Source organism: Erinaceus europaeus, chromosome 17, assembly GCF_950295315.1.
Source record: "Erinaceus europaeus chromosome 17, mEriEur2.1, whole genome shotgun sequence".
Lineage (NCBI taxonomy): Eukaryota > Metazoa > Chordata > Mammalia > Eulipotyphla > Erinaceidae > Erinaceus > Erinaceus europaeus.
The window spans coordinates 41568590-41585481 of record NC_080178.1 but is presented as its reverse complement, the minus strand read 5'-3'; the positions used below and the strand labels follow the sequence as shown (position 1 = coordinate 41585481).

Here is a 16892-nt window from a genome sequence, read left to right as displayed (position 1 = left end):
GTTTGTTTTCTTTGAATCCTGCTTATCTGTGATATGAATATATCCCAAAAACAGTCATCACTTTGAAGCACACATGCTAAGAAAGAGTAGATATTCTTGAGGGATAACAGTCTTAACCACAAATTCAGATCCTTTTTTCTTCTGTAACTTAAATATAAATTCCAAGTATTTCCCCAAGCTTTCACAATATAGACAGTTTAAAAACCAAGTTACAGCAAACAGACATACAGTACTTATACCACACTACTAGTAACTAATAGCACTACCTGGCAGTTTCAAAAATGAAACAAACAAACAAAAAAGTTTAACTTTGTTAACATTTCCTGATATGTACTTATATGAATTCATATGTACTTCCAAAAGCAAAGAATCTCTGTGAGACTCTTTATAAACTTCCAGTAGTTCATTATTTTTATGGAGTTTTCAGTTAAATGTTTCATGCACGTTAGGAAGAAGACATGATCTAAAGACAAAATAGAAAAAGATTCATTTAAATATCCCAAGTTCTGTAGCTACTAAATCATACCTATGACAGAAATATGTGCAAAAAATAATAATAATAAAAGATAGATTTTTGTTGGAGGTAGAAAGGAAGGGAAGGAAGTTTCTTCCTGTTTTGAAATAGTGAACCTTTCATTTTACATTCTCAAGTTTAGTCCCATGCTAGTTTTTTGTTTTGTTTTTTTCCAGGATTTTCACAGGTCTGTGACAACTTTCTTTTTATCTTTTACCCAGACAGAAAGGGAAAGGCAAAACAGAGGGGGGGGTTGGGGGGGAGAGGGAGGGAAAAAGACAGAGAGAGCAAGTGAGTCAGACCCCACAGCAGCACTCACTGAAGCTTCCCTCAGTGCTGTGGGACAGATCTTGAATCTGAGTGAATCCTATGGCAAAGCAGGCACCTTCTCAGGCCCACCTATCCCAGTTTTTTGTTTGTTTGTTTCTTTTTGCTTCCAGGGTTATCTCTGGGAATGGTGCTGACACTACCTACAAATTGAATGCTCCTGGTGGCCATCTTTTGTCCACTGTTGCTGCTGTTATTGTTGTTACTACTGTTGTTGAATAGAACAGAAAAATTTTGAGGAAAGGTAGAGAGAAGGAGAGAAAGACACCTGCAGACCTACTTCCGAGCTTGCAAAGTGACCCCACCTGCAGGAGACTCGAACTGGGATCATTGCGTGGGTCCTTGCACTTCACACTACATGCACTTAACCCAGTATGCTATCACCCGGCCCCCCATCCAAGTTATTTTTAAGATAGAAAGAAGTCGAGAGAGGGAGGAAAGACAGAGAGGGGGAAAGAAAGATAAATACCTGCCGACCTGCTTCACTACTTGTGAAGCCACCCACCCGCAGGTGGGGAGCCAGGGCTCAAACTGAGATCCTTAAGCCAGTCCCTGCACTTTGCACCATGTGCACTCAATCTGCTGCGCTACTGCCACGACCCCCCAGCCCCATCCTAGTTTTTAATCATCATTCCCAGACTATTCCAGCATTAGTCTGAAAATATAATTCAGGAGCTGGGTGGTGGCACAACAGTAGAGTGCATATGACAGTGCACAAGGACCTGGGTTCAAGCCTCCAGTCCTCAGCTACAGGGAGGGAAGCTTCACAAGTGATGAAGCAGTGCTGTCCCTCTCTCTCTCTCTCTCTCTCTCTCTCTCTCTCCCTCCCTCCTCTATCTCTCCCTTCACTCTCAATTTCTGTCTCTATGCAACAAATAAATAAATGAAATAGTAAAAACGGTTAGAATGCAGATGTAAAAATAAAAAATGCAATTTCATCATACTTTGAGCTGTGGGAGTATCATAGCCAATGAGTTTTATGAGTTTAACTACTGTTAACTGAAAAAAATTTCATCACAAAACTCCTTTTCAAAATCCAAGTGTTATAAATAATTTCAAACTGAATTCACAGTAGGTTAATTCAGGACCTGCTACCAACAGCAATTCTATCAACAAAGCTTCTTGAAACATGACAACTAACACATTCTGAGGAGAGTTAAGAAATGTACACATCAGGGGCTGGGTGGTGGTGCACTTGGATTATACATTACCATGGATTACACAAGGACCCAGGTTCAAGCTCTCAGTTCCCACTAGTGGGGGGGGGGGGGGGTGTCAGGAGTAGTAAGGCAGTGATGCAGATGTCTTTTTCCCAACCCTCTCACAATTTCTCCGTCCTATCAAATATGAGAAAACTAAAATAAAGCAAAAGAAATGGCGACTAATCCCTAGCACTGCAAAAACGGTATCATCTGTTTCCCATCTACACCATGCCCTGGCCTCGCGTGAGCTTAATGTGCAGCTTGACGATACGAGAATCCGGCATGATGTCCATGCAGTCTATCTTGGCGTTACTCTCAATCGCACCCTATCATTTCACGAACATCTCATAAAAACTGCATCAAAGGTGGGCGCGAGGAATAACATCATTGCAAGACTGGCCAGCTCCTCATGGGGCGCGAGCGCTTCCACACTACGATCATCATCTCTGGAATTATGCTATTCCACTGCAGAATACTGTGCCCCAGTATGGTTCCGCAGCCCCCATGTCCACTTGGTCGATTCCAAATTATATTCCTCCATGAGGATAATTTCTGGAACCATCCGTTCCACCCCGGTTCCATGGCTGCCAGTTCTTAGCAACATCGCCATGCCAGATATTCGTCGGGATGTGGCATCATCTAAGTTCATTTCCCATGTCTACGCTCGACCGGACTTGCCAATATACGCGAATATCTTCCCTCACCCTGTCCAACGCTTGACGTCTCGTCATCCAATCTGGTCCCCTACGCCTACACTGAACTTCTCTGTTCCAGACTCTTGGAAACAGAGTTGGCAGTGAGCTGAGGTAAAGAACAAACACCTCATCACAGACCCCTGCAAACGTCAACCCGGCTTTGACCTAGCACGTTATGATTGGGCCCTCCTCAATCACTATTGAACAGGCCATGGCCAGTGCGCCTCTATGTTCCATCGCTGGGGAGCCAGAGACGACCCGAACTGCCCCTGCGGCTACAGACAGACTATGACCCACATAGTCAACGACTGCCACCTCTCCAGATTCAAAGGAGGTCTCGAAACTTTACATCAAGCTCAACCTGACGCTGTTGACTGGCTACGGAAGAAGGGCAAACACTAGAAGAAGAAGCAGCAAAAGAAAAAAGAAAGCAGACACTGTATTTCTGAGTCTCCTTACATAAAAATTCCTAAAACATTGACATCTGCCCTAAAAAGAAAAGAAAAGAAAAAAATGTATAATCCTGATGGTATACCAAAGGGTATGAATACATATACCCACCCATAACACATACTCATGATTTCATAATATCAATGCTTTCAAAGAAGCATTATTCTTGGACGATGTTAAATGAAAATCAGCTCAATTTCTGTACTTTTTCTCAAAAGCTAAATTATTTACTTATTAGTAAGACAGAGGTTATGGAAGAGGAGAGGAAGACAGTGAGAGAACCAGAGCATCACCCTGGCATGAGATGCCAAGGCTTGAACTCAAAACTTCCTGCTTGAGAGTCCAACTCTTGTTCCACAACAGCACCTCTCAGGTGCTCAACTTCCTTTTTTTAAACACTGACACAGACAGAGATAAAAAGGCAAAGGAAGAAATGGAAAGATATCCCATGCTCATGGATTGGAAGAATAAATATCATCAAAATGAATATTCTCCCCAGAGCCATATACAAATTTAATGCAATACCCATCAAAGTTCCACCAAGCTTCTTTAAGAGAATAGAACAAACACTACAATCATTTATCTGGAACCTGAAAACACCTAGTTATCAAAAATCTTCCTTAAATAAAAGTCCTGGACCAGATGGTTTTACAAATGAATTCTACAAAACTTTCAAAGAAGAACTAATACCTCTACTTTTAAAAGTCTTCCAGAAGATTGAAGACACTGGAATACTCCCTGCCAGCTTCTATGAAGCCAACATCACCCTGATACCAAAAGCAGACAGGGACACAACCAAAAAAGAAAACTACAGACAAATATCTCTGATGAACATAGATGCGAAAATATTGAACAAAATTCTAACCAACCGGATACAGCAGTATATCAAAAAGATTGTTCATCATGACCAAGTGGGGTTTATCCCAGACATGCAAGGTTGGTTGAATATACGTAAATCAATCAATGTGATCCACCACATCAACAAAAGCAAGACCAAAAACCACATGGTCATATCAATAGATGCAGAGAAAGCCTTTGACAAAATACAACATCCCTTTATGATCAAAACACTACAAAAAATGGGAATAGATGAAAATTCCTGAAGATAGTGGAGTCTATATATAGCAAACCTACAGCCAACATCATACTCAATGGTGAAAAACTGGAAGCATTTCCCCTCAGATCAGGTACTAGACAGGGCTGCCCACTATCACCATTACTATTCAACATAGTGTTGGAAGTTTTTACCATAGCAATCAGGCAGGAGCAAGGAATTAAAGGCATACAGATTGGAAGAGAAGAAGTCAAACTCTCCTTATTTGCAGATGACATGATAGTATACATGGAAAAACCTAAGGAATCCAGCAAGAAACTTTTAGAAATCATCAGGCAATACAGTAATGTGTCAGGCTATAAAATTAACATTCAAAAGTCAGTGGCATTCCTCTATGCAAACACTAAGTTAGAAGAAATTGAAATCCAGAAATCAGTTCCTTTTTCTATAGCAACAAAAACAATAAAATATCTAGGAGTAAACCTAACCAAAGAAGTGAAAGACTTGTATACTGAAAATTATGAGTCACTACTCAAAGAAATTGAAAAAGACACAAAGAAGTGGAAAGATATTCCATGTTCATGGGTTGGAAGAATTAACATCATCAAAATGAATATATTACCCAGAGCCATCTACAAATTTAATGCTATCCCCATCAAGATCCCAAGCACATTTTTTAGGAGAATAGAAAAAATGCTACAAATGTTTATCTGGAACCAGAAAAGACCTAGAATTGCCAAAACAATCTTGAGAAAAAAGAACAGAACCGGAGGCATCACACTGCCAGATCTCAAACTGTATTATAGGGCCATTGTCATCAAAACTGCTTGGTACTGGAACATGAACAGACACACTGACCAGTGGATAGAATTGAGAGCCCAGAAATGAGGCCCCACACGTATGGACATCTAATCTTTGACAAAGGGGCCCAGACTATTCAATGGGGAAAGCAGAGTCTCTTCAACAAATGGTGTTGGAAACAATGGGTTGAAACATACAGAAGAATGAAACTGAATCACTGTATTTCACCAAATACAAAAGTAGATTCCAAGTGGATCAAGGACCCAGATGTTAGACCAGAAACTATCAGATACTTAGAGGAAAATATTGGCAGAACTTTTTTCCGCATAAATTTTAAAGACATTTTCAATGAAACGAATCCAATTACAAGGAAGACTAAGACAAGTATAAACCTATGGGACTACATCAAATTAAAAAGCTTCTTCACAGCAAAAGAAACCACTACCCAAATCAAGAGACCCCTCACAGAATGGGAGAAGATCTTTACATGCCATACATCAGATAAGAGTTTAATAACCAACATATATAAAGAGCTTGCCAGACTCAACAACAAGACAACAAATAACCCCATCCAAAAATGGGGGGAGGACTTGGACAGAATATTCACCACAGAAGAGATCCAAAAGGCCGAGAAACACATGAAAAAAATGCTCCGAGTCTCTGATTGTCAGAGAAATGCAAATCAAGACAACAATGAGATACCACTTCACTCCTGTGAGAATGTCATACATCAGAAAAGGTAACAGCAGCAAATGCTGGATAGGGTGTGGGGTCAAAGGAACCCTCCTGCACTGCTGGTGGGAATGTCAATTGGTCCAGCCTCTGTGGAGAACAGTCAGGAAAACTCTCAGAAGGCTAGAAATGGACCTACCCTATGACCCTGCAATTCCCCTCCTGGGGATATATCCTAAGGAACCCAACACATCAATCCAAAAAGATCTGTGTACACATATGTTCTTGGCAGCACAATTTGTAATAGCCAAAACCTGGAAGCAACCCAGGTGTCCAACAACAGATGAGTGGCTGAGCAAGTTGTGGTATATATACACAATGGAATACTACTCAGCTGTAAAAAATGGTGACTTCACCGTTTTCAACCGATCTTGGATGGAAAAAATCATGTTGAGTGAAATAAGTCAGAAACAGAAGGATGAATATGGGATGATCTCACTCTCAGGCTGAAGTTGAAAAACAAGATTAGAAAAGAAAACACAAGTCGAACATGAAATGGAATTGGAGTATTACACCAAAGTAAAAGACTCTGGGGTGGGTGGGTGGGTGGGGAGAATACAGGTCCATGAAAAATGATGAATGAAATAGTGGGGGCTGTATTGCTAAATGGGAATCTGGGGAATGTTATGCATGTAAAAAAAAAAAAAGAAGTAGAAACGCAAAGCAGAAATTGACTGAGTTTGGAGTATGGCACCAAAGTAAGAAAGCAGAAGTATACTAGAGTTTGCAGTGAGTACCTCCCTAATACTTCCTCTCCACTTTTCCAAGCTTTGGGTCCATGATTGCTCAACAATTTGTTTGGCTTCGTATGTTAACTCTCTTTTCAGTCACCAGGTTCCAGGTGTCATCAGGATGCCGGCCAGACTTCCCTGGATTGAAGACACCACCAATGTGTCCTGGAGCTCAGCTTCCCCAGAGACCCATCCTACTAGGGAAAGAGAGAGGCAGACTGGGAGTATGGACCGACCAGTCAACGCCCATGTTCAGCGAGGAAGCAATTACAGAAGCCAGACCTTCTACCTTCTGCAACCCTCAATGACCCTGGGTCCATGCTCCCAGAGGGATAGAGAATGGGAAAGCTATCGGGGGAGGGGGTGAGATATGGATATTGGGCGGTGGGAATTGTGTGGAGTTGTACCCCTCCTACCCTATGGTTTTGTTAATTAATCCTTTCTTAAATAAAAAAATAAAGAATAAATAAAATTAAAAAAAAGAAAGTGAAAAAAAAAAAAGAAATAGTGGGGGTTGTATTGTTAAATGGGAATCTGGGGAATGTTATGCATGTAAAGAAAAAAAAAAGAAGTAGAAACACAAACCAGAAATTGACTGAGTTTGGAGTATGGCACCAAAGTAAGAAAGCAGAAGTACACTAGAGTTTGCAGTGAGTATCCCCCTAACACTTCCTCTCCACTATTCCAAGCTTTGGGTCCATGATTGCTCAAAAATTTGTTTGGCTTTGTATGTTAACTCTCTTTTCAGTCACCAGGTTCCAGATGCCATCAGGATGCTAGCCAGGCTCCCCTGGATTGAAGACCCTACCAATGTGTCCTGGAGCTCAGCTTCCCCAGATACCCACCCTACTAGGGAAAGAGAGAGGCAGACTGGGAGTATGGACTGACCAGTCAACGCCCATGTTCAGCGGGGAAGCAATTACAGAAGCCAGACCTTCCACCTTCTGCAACCCACAATGACCCTGGGTCCATGCTCCCAGAGGGATAGAGTTGGAAAGCTATCGGGGAAGGGGGTGGGATATGGAGATTGGGTGGTGGGAATTGTGTGGAGTTGTACCCCTCCTACCCTATGTTTTTGTTAATTTATCCTTTCTTAAATAAAAAAAAATAAAATAAAATAAAAAAAGGCAAAGGAAGTGGAAGAGATCAGAGCACTGAAGGTTCCTTCAAAGGAGTGGGGGCTGGGCTCAAACCTGGGTCACGCAAAAGGCAATGCAGTGCATTATCTGAGTGAGCTATTTCACTGCCCTCTCCTATTCAGTATACATCCATTAATCAGGAAAATCCCTTTACAAAGAGAACATTTTGAGTGGTTTTCTCCAGGGGCAGAGGGTGTTAATATGAAGAGCAAAGGAAGTCTTTTCCTAAAGAAACAGTTCATCAATTAGAAGACTACTTCAATGGCCCGTTCTTACCTGATTTAAGACCTGAAATTTTGAAGATGGCACTTGGCTTCCCATTCGAGACAAATCCCAGGAGCTGCCAGACTGGCACCCCGTTTGAATCCGGGTAGGAAAAGTAGACTGATCCGCCCATCCCCTCAGGAAACGGGACAGTTCCCAGCATAAAAACCACCACGTGGTTGATATTTTCATAATCAGGCAAATCGAAAACAAATTTATCTTCTGCTACTTGCTGTGCAGCTGTTTGCACCTGGAACATACGAAATTCTTCCTTAGTTTATTTCCCACCAGGGTTACTGCTGGGGTTTGGTGCCAGCACTGTGAATACAATGCTTCCAACGGCCAGTTTTTCCTTTTTTCTATTTTATTGGATAGGGCAGAGAAAATTGAGAGGGAAAAGAGATACAGAAAAGAGAAAGCCTGACACCTGTAGACCTGCTTCACCACTCGCAGAACGTCCCCACGGGAGTGCGAGAGTATTCCCTGGTCCTTGAACTTGGTGCCATGTGCACTTAACCAGGTGCACCACCAACCAGTCCCCAACTCTTCTTAGTTTAAAAGTTTGGTATGTTTCTATAATCTTTATAGTACAGCTGTAAGCTCTACTTCCAAGTATAATCAATTGCAATCATTATAACACTAATAATCTAATAATAGCTAATAGCTAATCTAATAGTCCATGTCATTACCAAATATACCAGGAAAGTGTAAAGCTTAGTGATCTAAAATAAGTATTTAACTTTAAGAGATCACTGAGTGAAGGAAATCTTTAAATAAAAAACAGATTTATAAGTATCCGAGGAGGCTCTGAAACAGCTGACTCGGATAGTACAGAGCTTTGCATGCACACGACCCAGGTTCGAGGCCCGGCCCAGCGCATTGGAGGAAGGCACGCTGCTGTGGTCCTTAACACCATTCAACAAAGAGGCTGCAACACTGAACAGCAGCAAGAAAGCAGAGCTCTGGGACATTTCCAGGCGTCTGCGAAGGTGGCGAGCCAGGCTGCACCTCCAGATTATTCCTGACCATTTCAGGGGGTGACCTCGCCCTTGTCACACAATCTAGCCCGGCGGGCATCCTCTCTGGGGATCTTACAAGGAGCCCTGCTATGGACCGACACTGGGCGACGGGGCAGAACCTCAGACCCGGCTTGCCCTGGAGTCCTCCCGGCTACACCCGGCCCGGTAGATCTACACTGCCCGAGCACCGGGGTCGTTAAAAAAACAGGGTCCTCAGACCAGATGAGAACTCCCGACTGCCCGCGGGTGACAGGAGCTCGGGCAGACGTCTACACTGCCAGGCACGCAGCTCGCCCGGGGTGGGAAATGGAGCTCCGGGAGAGGGCGGCGAGCAATAGCCCAAGATGTGCTTGCAGCGGCCGGGCTCCGGGACGGGCATCGCCTGCTCCCCGCCCAGCCTGGGCTCACGCCCCCGCCGTCCTCACCAGTCTCCCGGCCACTAAGCAGCCGAACATGGCGGCGACCCTGCGCCAGTCGACGGGCGGCCGAAACTGTCGACGAATCGCGGGGATGCCGGGCCAGCCGGGGCGGGTTTCCCTCCAGCAGATGCAGGAGGCTCAAGGGACCACGCTAGAGGGCCACGCAGCATACGACCTCTGACCTCCCTCACAAATAGCTATCCGCCCCGGAACAAGTACTTCCGGGGCGTGCGCCAAGCTCCGCCACTATAGGTGAGTGATAACAAATGAAAACTACAAGTCCCAGAAGGCTCCGCGCCTACTCACTGTAGGTTATTGACACACCGCAGTTGAGAAAATTTGGGCTCCCAAATTCTGGAATCAGAATCGATTGCCAGGTGAGTTACTGCCTCTGTGTAGTGTTTAAGAAATTACAGTGCGCCTTTATAAGCATCACTTCACTAAATCCTTACAGCAGGCATTATCACTCTGTCTTTTAAAGAAATAATTATTCATTAACAAGAAAAAGAACCAGAAGGGTGCCGTGCTGTGGTGCACCAGTTAAGCGCACATAGCACCAAAGGCAGAACCTGGGTTCGAGCCCCGCTCCCAACCATCAAGAAACAAGTCTACAGGTGTCTTATCTTTTTTTCCTCTATCTCTCCATCCCCTCTCAGTTTCTCTTTGTCCTACTGAAATGAAAAAAAAATGTTGGTATGCTTCTAAAAACCCCTTCTGTTTCATTAGTTTAATACCCCCTGCTTAACACTGTATTTTATTTACATAACTACTGTATTCTATTTACATAACCACTGCTGCGGTCTATTTACATAAATCACTTTTATATTTACATAAAGCACCACCCTCCCTCCAGGGCATTGGTGGTTCAGTGGTAGAATTCTTGCCTGCTTGGCCCCCTCACCTTGTCACACCCTGATTTTCACCAGTCACTTTTCTCTCCACCCTCTGTATGTCTCATCTTGTTTACACCCTACTTGGAAAGTATGTAAGGACAACATTGTTCGTTTTAGTTAGTTGGTAGTTAGTTTTAGTCTAGCTCAGCTTAGATTGCGCTGCGTCCTGCATGAATAAAGAGATACGGCCTACGGCTCAACCATGAGTCCCTGGTCGTCTGTTAACCGCCCGTGAAGCCAGCCCATCAAAAACAACAAAAAAAATTTTTTTTAATTGGCCGCCAGGAGCGATGGATTTGTAATGCGAAAAAAGTGGGTAGGGCGAAATGAAAGTCAACTAAAATAGAGGTGGGATAAATTTTAAAATATATATTCAACACGTTGAGGCGCCATTTGTTGAAGTTTAACTTTAAAAAGGGGGCTTGGATCTGTGTTGTAACTTGAGACTTAAAAAGGAACTTAGGACTTGGGTGCTTAAGGATTCACTGTGGGAGCTGAGAACAGTGTTAAGTTGCTACTGACAGAGCCCTATCACAAACTGAGGCTGACACAGGCAATTGACAAAGTTAAAGTATTTATTCACACAGACACACACACAGGGGAACTCAGCACTGAGGGTCTAGCTGGGACAGATCCCTATTTAGGGACCTCAGGCAACTCTGAGACCCCCTATTTACACTCTCGAAGGATGGGGGTTGCACAAGCAGGATGTCTCAAGGGAAAACAGATGCGCATTACATTCTAATCTTTGCCTTGAGCAAAGCAAAGCACACATCCCTCCTCAATCTTTACCTAAACAGTACATTCCAATCTCTTTCTATGGCACGAGTCTATTTCAGCAAAGCAGGTAAACAGAAGCAGAATGAGCGGGAACATTCGAATTTAAACTGTCACATAAACATTATTTTGCATCATCACTATTGCAGGCTAGTTATCTATAGCTACCCAGATGGCCTCGGTCATTCCTGAGAGAGAGGTTAGCTTGTTCCTCAACTTTTACTTGAAAAGAAACAAGTCCCTAAAATGGAGGAACTTTCAAAATGGGGAGCTCTTGCTCTCAACAGGTTTAAAGAATAGAAGGTTTTGGGAGTTGGGTGGTAGAGCAGCGGGTTAAGTGCACTTGGAGCAAAGCACAAGGACTGGCGTAAGCATCTCGGTTCGAGCCCCCAGCTCCCAACCTGCAGGAGAATCCCTTCACAGGCAGTGAAGCAGGTTTGCAAGTGTCTGCCTTTCACCCTCTTTGTCTTCCCCTCTTCTCTCCATTTCTTTCTGTCCTATCTAACAACGATGACATCAATAACAACAATAGTAATAACTATAACAATAAAACAACAAGGACAACGAAAGGGAATAAATAAATTTAAAAAAAAGAATAGAAGGTTTTATTATGGTGGCGCATAGCTCAAGGACCTGTGTAAGGATCTTGGTTCAAGCCCCCGGCTCCTCACCTGCAGGGGAGTTGCTTCACAAGAGGTGAAGCAGGTCTTCAGGTATCTCTTTCTCTCCCCCTTTCTGTCTTCCCCTCCTCTCTTCCTCTCCATTTCTCTCTGTCTTATCCAACAACGATGACATCAATAACAACAAAAATAATAACTACAACAGTAAAACAACAAGGGCAACAAAATGGAATAAATAAATAAATATTTTAAAAATATTTTAAAAAGAAGAAATTATGCTGCTGTGAACTTAGGGGTGCAGAGATCTTTTTGGATAGGTATTCCACCCAACCCTCTTTCTTTTTTTAGTTTTTTATTTATAAAAAGGAAACACTGACAAAACCATAGAATAAGAGGGGTACAACTTTGCACAATTCTCACCACCAGAACTCTGTAACCCATCCCATCCCCTGATAGCTTTCCTATTCTTTCCTATTCTGGGAGTATGGACCCAAATCATTGTGGGATGCAAAAGGTTGAAGGTCTGGCTTCTGTAATTGTTTCCCCGCTGGACATGAGCATTAACAGGTCCATCCATACTCCCAGCCTGTCTCTTTCCCTAGTGGGGAAGGGCTCTGGGGAAATGAAGCTCCAAGGCACATTATTGGGGTTGTCTGTCCAGGGAAGTCTGGTTGCATCGTATTGGCATCTGGAACCCGGTGGTTGAAAAGAGAGTTAACATACAAAGCCAAACAAATTGTTGAACAATCATGGGCCTAAAGGGGGGGGGGGGGGTCCTCCATTTTGTAGATAGCTAGTAGGCATATTTTAGTTATATTTTTAAGGGCCTGTAGCTATACCAGTGTTTTTTGTTTTGTTTTTACCTGAGCCTGAAATCTGATATGCAGGTGGATCCTAATTATTGTCTGGGGAGATTATGTCATGGCTGGGAAAAGAACCAGAAAACTGGACCAGGGAAGAGAGCTCCCTAATATGAGAAAGGGGAATAAATATTGTTGATTGTAAACCCCATCCATTTGATGAGATCTGGGGTTCGTAATTAGCTTAGGAGCCTGTGTGACCTATGCGTCCCTCTAGATCTGAGCTCATATTCTGTGGTCATGAGTAGGAACATTCCATGCTGCCCCAGTATTGACCCATCTTCCTCAGGTGTAGCATAGAGTATGTTGTCCATCCTTCCTTCAGAGGCCAACCCTTTTTCATCTACATCTCTTGGAGTCCACAGATGTGCTTTTTCCAACCCTCGTGATTTTGGGGCGCCCCTATAAATATGCCCTAGAAGACTTTCAGAGTTTCTCAGCCTGGGAATCTATTTCAGCACAGCCTTCTGCCTCCTTCAGGAGATATTGTGATCTGACCAGCAGATGGCAACAAAGACCATCAGCAGAACAGCCTCCAAGGTTGGGCTTTGGTCCTGTGAGTGAAATATTCTCTTTGGTGGCTAGAATCTGAATAACCCTGATAATATCCACTGCCACCTTGCACCTTGCTCTGTGGACACTCAGCCTGATCCCCCAGGTCACCAAGTATACTTTCCCTGGGCCTCTGTGCAGCACCTTGATCTTAACCTAAGCTTTGGCACTCTACCCCAGCAGTGTATGTAGCTTCCAGAGCCCCCAGACCTTTTGGCACCCTGGGGTGACATCTGAGGCTACCTTCGAAGGGAGAAGTTACCCCCCCACACACACACACACACTACAGCCCAGAACCTCAAAGGCTGAACAATAGGTCTTGTATCCTACAACAGAAGGTTTGGGTTTTTCTCCAACATTGACTTTCATGGAGCAGGGGCTCTTGGATCACATATTAAGGACTTAAAAATAGAAAGGGGGACCAGCAGTTGGCTCACCTGGTAGAGTGTACACATTACCATGTATAAGGACCTGGGTTCAAGTACCCCAGCCACCATAAGGGAGTTTCTGCAGAGGGGTGGGGGCTTCTTTAGTGGTGGAACAGTACTGTGGTATCTCTCCTTCCCTCACTGTCTTTAATTCTCTATCTCAAGGGAAAAACAGTCACTGGGAGCAGTGGAGTCATGTGCACTTAACCAGGTGTGGTACTACCCAACTCCCTATCCATTTATTTTTTAAACAAATCACTGCTCAGTTCTTACTTACGCTTGTACTGGGGACTGTACCTGTACCTCAGAGTCTTAGGAGTAAAAGACTTTTTGCAGAACCACTGCAATGTCTCCTCAGGCTGCTAACCCCCAGATTCTTGGTCACCTGACAAAACCTTCAGACCAAATGGGAAAGGAGGGCTCAATAGTGGGCCAATCCAGCCTCGAGTTGAACCATTTATTGTAGAAGGTGGGCTTGTTGGAGGCCCACCATAATGACTGACCAGCTGTCACTGTGGGTCCACTGTCAGCCCCGTGTCACAGTGAGGAAGAGTTTGGGTCACTTAATGGAAGCCACAAGTGGCCACTGGGAGGCATAAAGGTGATGGGACCTGGTGTGCCCCCCCCCCCATGGATTCCCTGGCAGGGACCAGGGCAAAACCAGGGAGGACCTGGTGGGCTTCCCTCTACCCAGCCTAGTGGGGAGTTGCTGGCCTCCAGCAAGGACTCTCCTGTCACCACCCTCTTTTTGGTGGCCGCTGGGACATTCCTGGTCCCAAACAGAACAGCAGTAATCCCCAGAGTCAGAGGCATGTATTTCCTCCAAAATTCTGCAGCGAATCAGCCCAAGGTTGAAAGACCCAGGCCCCTACCTCCACCTCCCAACTCCAACACCAGGACTGCTTTACTTGGCCTGCTCTGACTCAGCATGGTGGCAGCCCTGCCAGGGCCAGAGGGAAAGGCAGGGGGCAGCAGGTGCAGCATGCCCAGCCACTGGGCTGGTAGTGAGCAGAGCTGCTCCCCAGAGAGTCCTATCCCTGTAAAGTGTCCCCTGTCTGCAGTCACAGGCCCATGTGTTGGCCCTGGAGACAGCTATCCAGTCCCCATAGTTGAGGGCCCCTCTCTGGACCCTCCTGGGAACTTCCAGCCCAGGAGGTCCTTGTCAATGTCTGCTAGCAGCCCCTCCCATCCCCTGGGGTCTTCAAGGCCACCTGAAAGGGACCCACTGCTCACACTTCATCATTCCCTGTAAATGTAGATATGAAGGACATCTGGTCCTTTGATGCAGGGTCTGGGGACAGTAAGAGAACTGACTGTCAAAGGCTTGGCTCAACCCCGCACTTAAGACCACAGATGGGCCCTAGATCAGATCAAATCAATGGGATTTATAGTCAACAGTATTTATATACCTTTCCCATATTTGGGATCTGCTTTCTTCCCTGATCCAGCTTAATAGCCTTTTTCCCAGCTATGAAATCATTTCACCAGAAAATAACTTGGAGCCACTTGCATATCAGATGTCAGGCTCAGAAAAAATATACATATAGTATAGTCATGGGCCCTTTGGACTATAACTAAAATAGGCCTACTAGCTATCTACAAAAGAGACCCCTCGTCATATGAACTTTTTCAGCCTTCAGGTTCATGATTAGTCAATAATTTGTTTGGCTTTATATGTTAGCTTTTCTTTCAGCCACCAGGTTCCAGATGCTAACATGATGCCAACAGAACTTCCCTGAGCAGAAGACCCCACCAATGTGTCCTGGAGCTTCCCCAGAGTCCTGCCCCACTACGGAAAGAGAGTGACAAGCTGGGAGTATGGATAGACCTGTCAAAGCCCATGTTCAGCAGGGAAGCAATTACAGAAACCAGACCTTTCACCTTCTGCATCATATAATGACCCTGCAGCAAACAGGAGAACTGTTCAGTGGGTACTGGGCCAAACTTATATGCCAAGTGGTACAAAGATAACTGCTAGGTTTGGTCCCTGGCACAAGTATACTGTCCAAGCTTGTATCAATCTTTGAGGACAGACTCACAAAAGTGTGGGCTGTGGTTGTTTGGGGACCATGTGACATTGTATGTGAAGGGGGAGGGAGAGTTCAGGGAACTATTTTGCTCATTTTTCTCTCTTATTTACTGATCACCAAGAGTATGGGTTACTTTAAAGTAGTCCAGAGAGTTGGCCAAGGTAAGAAACACACAGAGTGAAGTGCAGGGAGAGTATAGGGATTTAAGCAAACAGACAAAAATGAACTGGGTCAGAGTTTTCTAAGCTGCCTCAATGCACATACGCTTTTCTGCAAGCTTGGACTTGCATTGCAAAACCCACATGACAGTCACTTTTTCATTCAGATCCCTCAGCTGCCACACAACCCAAAGACTCACACTCTGAATAAGGACAGTCTGGGAAGGTATCTGAAAGAAAAGACATTTACAATGCCCTCACTTTTGTATTATTCAAAACCTGCCAGAAAGTTAACCCATGTCTACTGAGCATATATTAACTTTTACCAGGCACTTGGCTGGTTGCTAAGAGACATGAGGCGAAATGGTGGGGCAGAGAGAGAACCCTCCATGCAAGAGGTAGACAATTCATTTATTCTCCATTTAACACATATTTATTGAAGAAAAAATTAATATAATGAAGGAAAAAACAGGAGCACTTAACATCTCAAGGAGGGGTGGGCAAAGCAGGGGAGCACAGGGCCTGTTCAGGACCACATGAGGTCCTGAGGTCAATTCCCCAGAACAGTGATCTTTCTCTCTCATTAATAAATAAACCTTTAAAAACAAAAGGTGGGGGATGTGGGAGAAAGGCATTGGCACATACAGTAGAATGCACACATTAATATGCACAAGAACCCAAGTTCAAGCCCCCAGTCCTTACCTGCAGGAGAATGTGAAAGCTTTTAAAAAAAATCTCATGGGTGGGGTAGATAGCATAGTGGTTATGCAAAGAGACTCTCAAGCCTGAGGCTCCAAAGTCCCAGGTTCAGTCTCCACACCACCAGAAGCCAGAGCTGAGCAGTGCTCTGGTGAAAAATAAATAAGGAAAAATTCTCTTCAATATTAGCTATTTTAACTTAAATATCTTGTGATTATTTCATGGTAAAATATTTCCAGGATCAATAAATATATTTTCTGTAGCGTGTATTTATTAATGAACATCAAAAAATATAGTTTTATGAGCTTCTGCATTATATTAATCCTTGCATATTCAAATTAGTGTATATAGTACACAGAAAATACATTTAATTAAACTATTTCATATATGGGGTAGAACTTGCTTTCAAACCACCTATCAGGAAAGTAACTCTTATAACGACGATTTAGTTTAGTGTCCTTCATGTTCTGGTCTTCTAGTAAATTTCTAGTCTAAATGTTTTTCAACTGCATTTGTTACAGCTGATCA

The 16892-nt window shown here is 43.9% G+C and overlaps 1 protein-coding gene across 2 annotated transcripts in view; it reads right to left on the bottom strand.

Annotated features, from left to right (window-relative positions):
• The window catches only part of HIKESHI (heat shock protein nuclear import factor hikeshi), a 35868-nt gene extending 26316 nt beyond the window's left edge, over positions 1–9552 (bottom strand). For both annotated transcript variants that reach the window (XM_007538450.3, XM_060177414.1), the window contains exons 1-2: positions 9354–9552; positions 7922–8159 (exon numbers count right to left, since the gene is read on the bottom strand). In XM_007538450.3, the coding sequence (XP_007538512.1) occupies positions 7922–8159; positions 9354–9383 (268 nt within the window). In that variant the 5' untranslated portion in view covers positions 9384–9552. The remainder of the gene's footprint in view (positions 1–7921; positions 8160–9353) is intronic.
• Positions 9553–16892: the final 7340 nt, after the last annotated feature.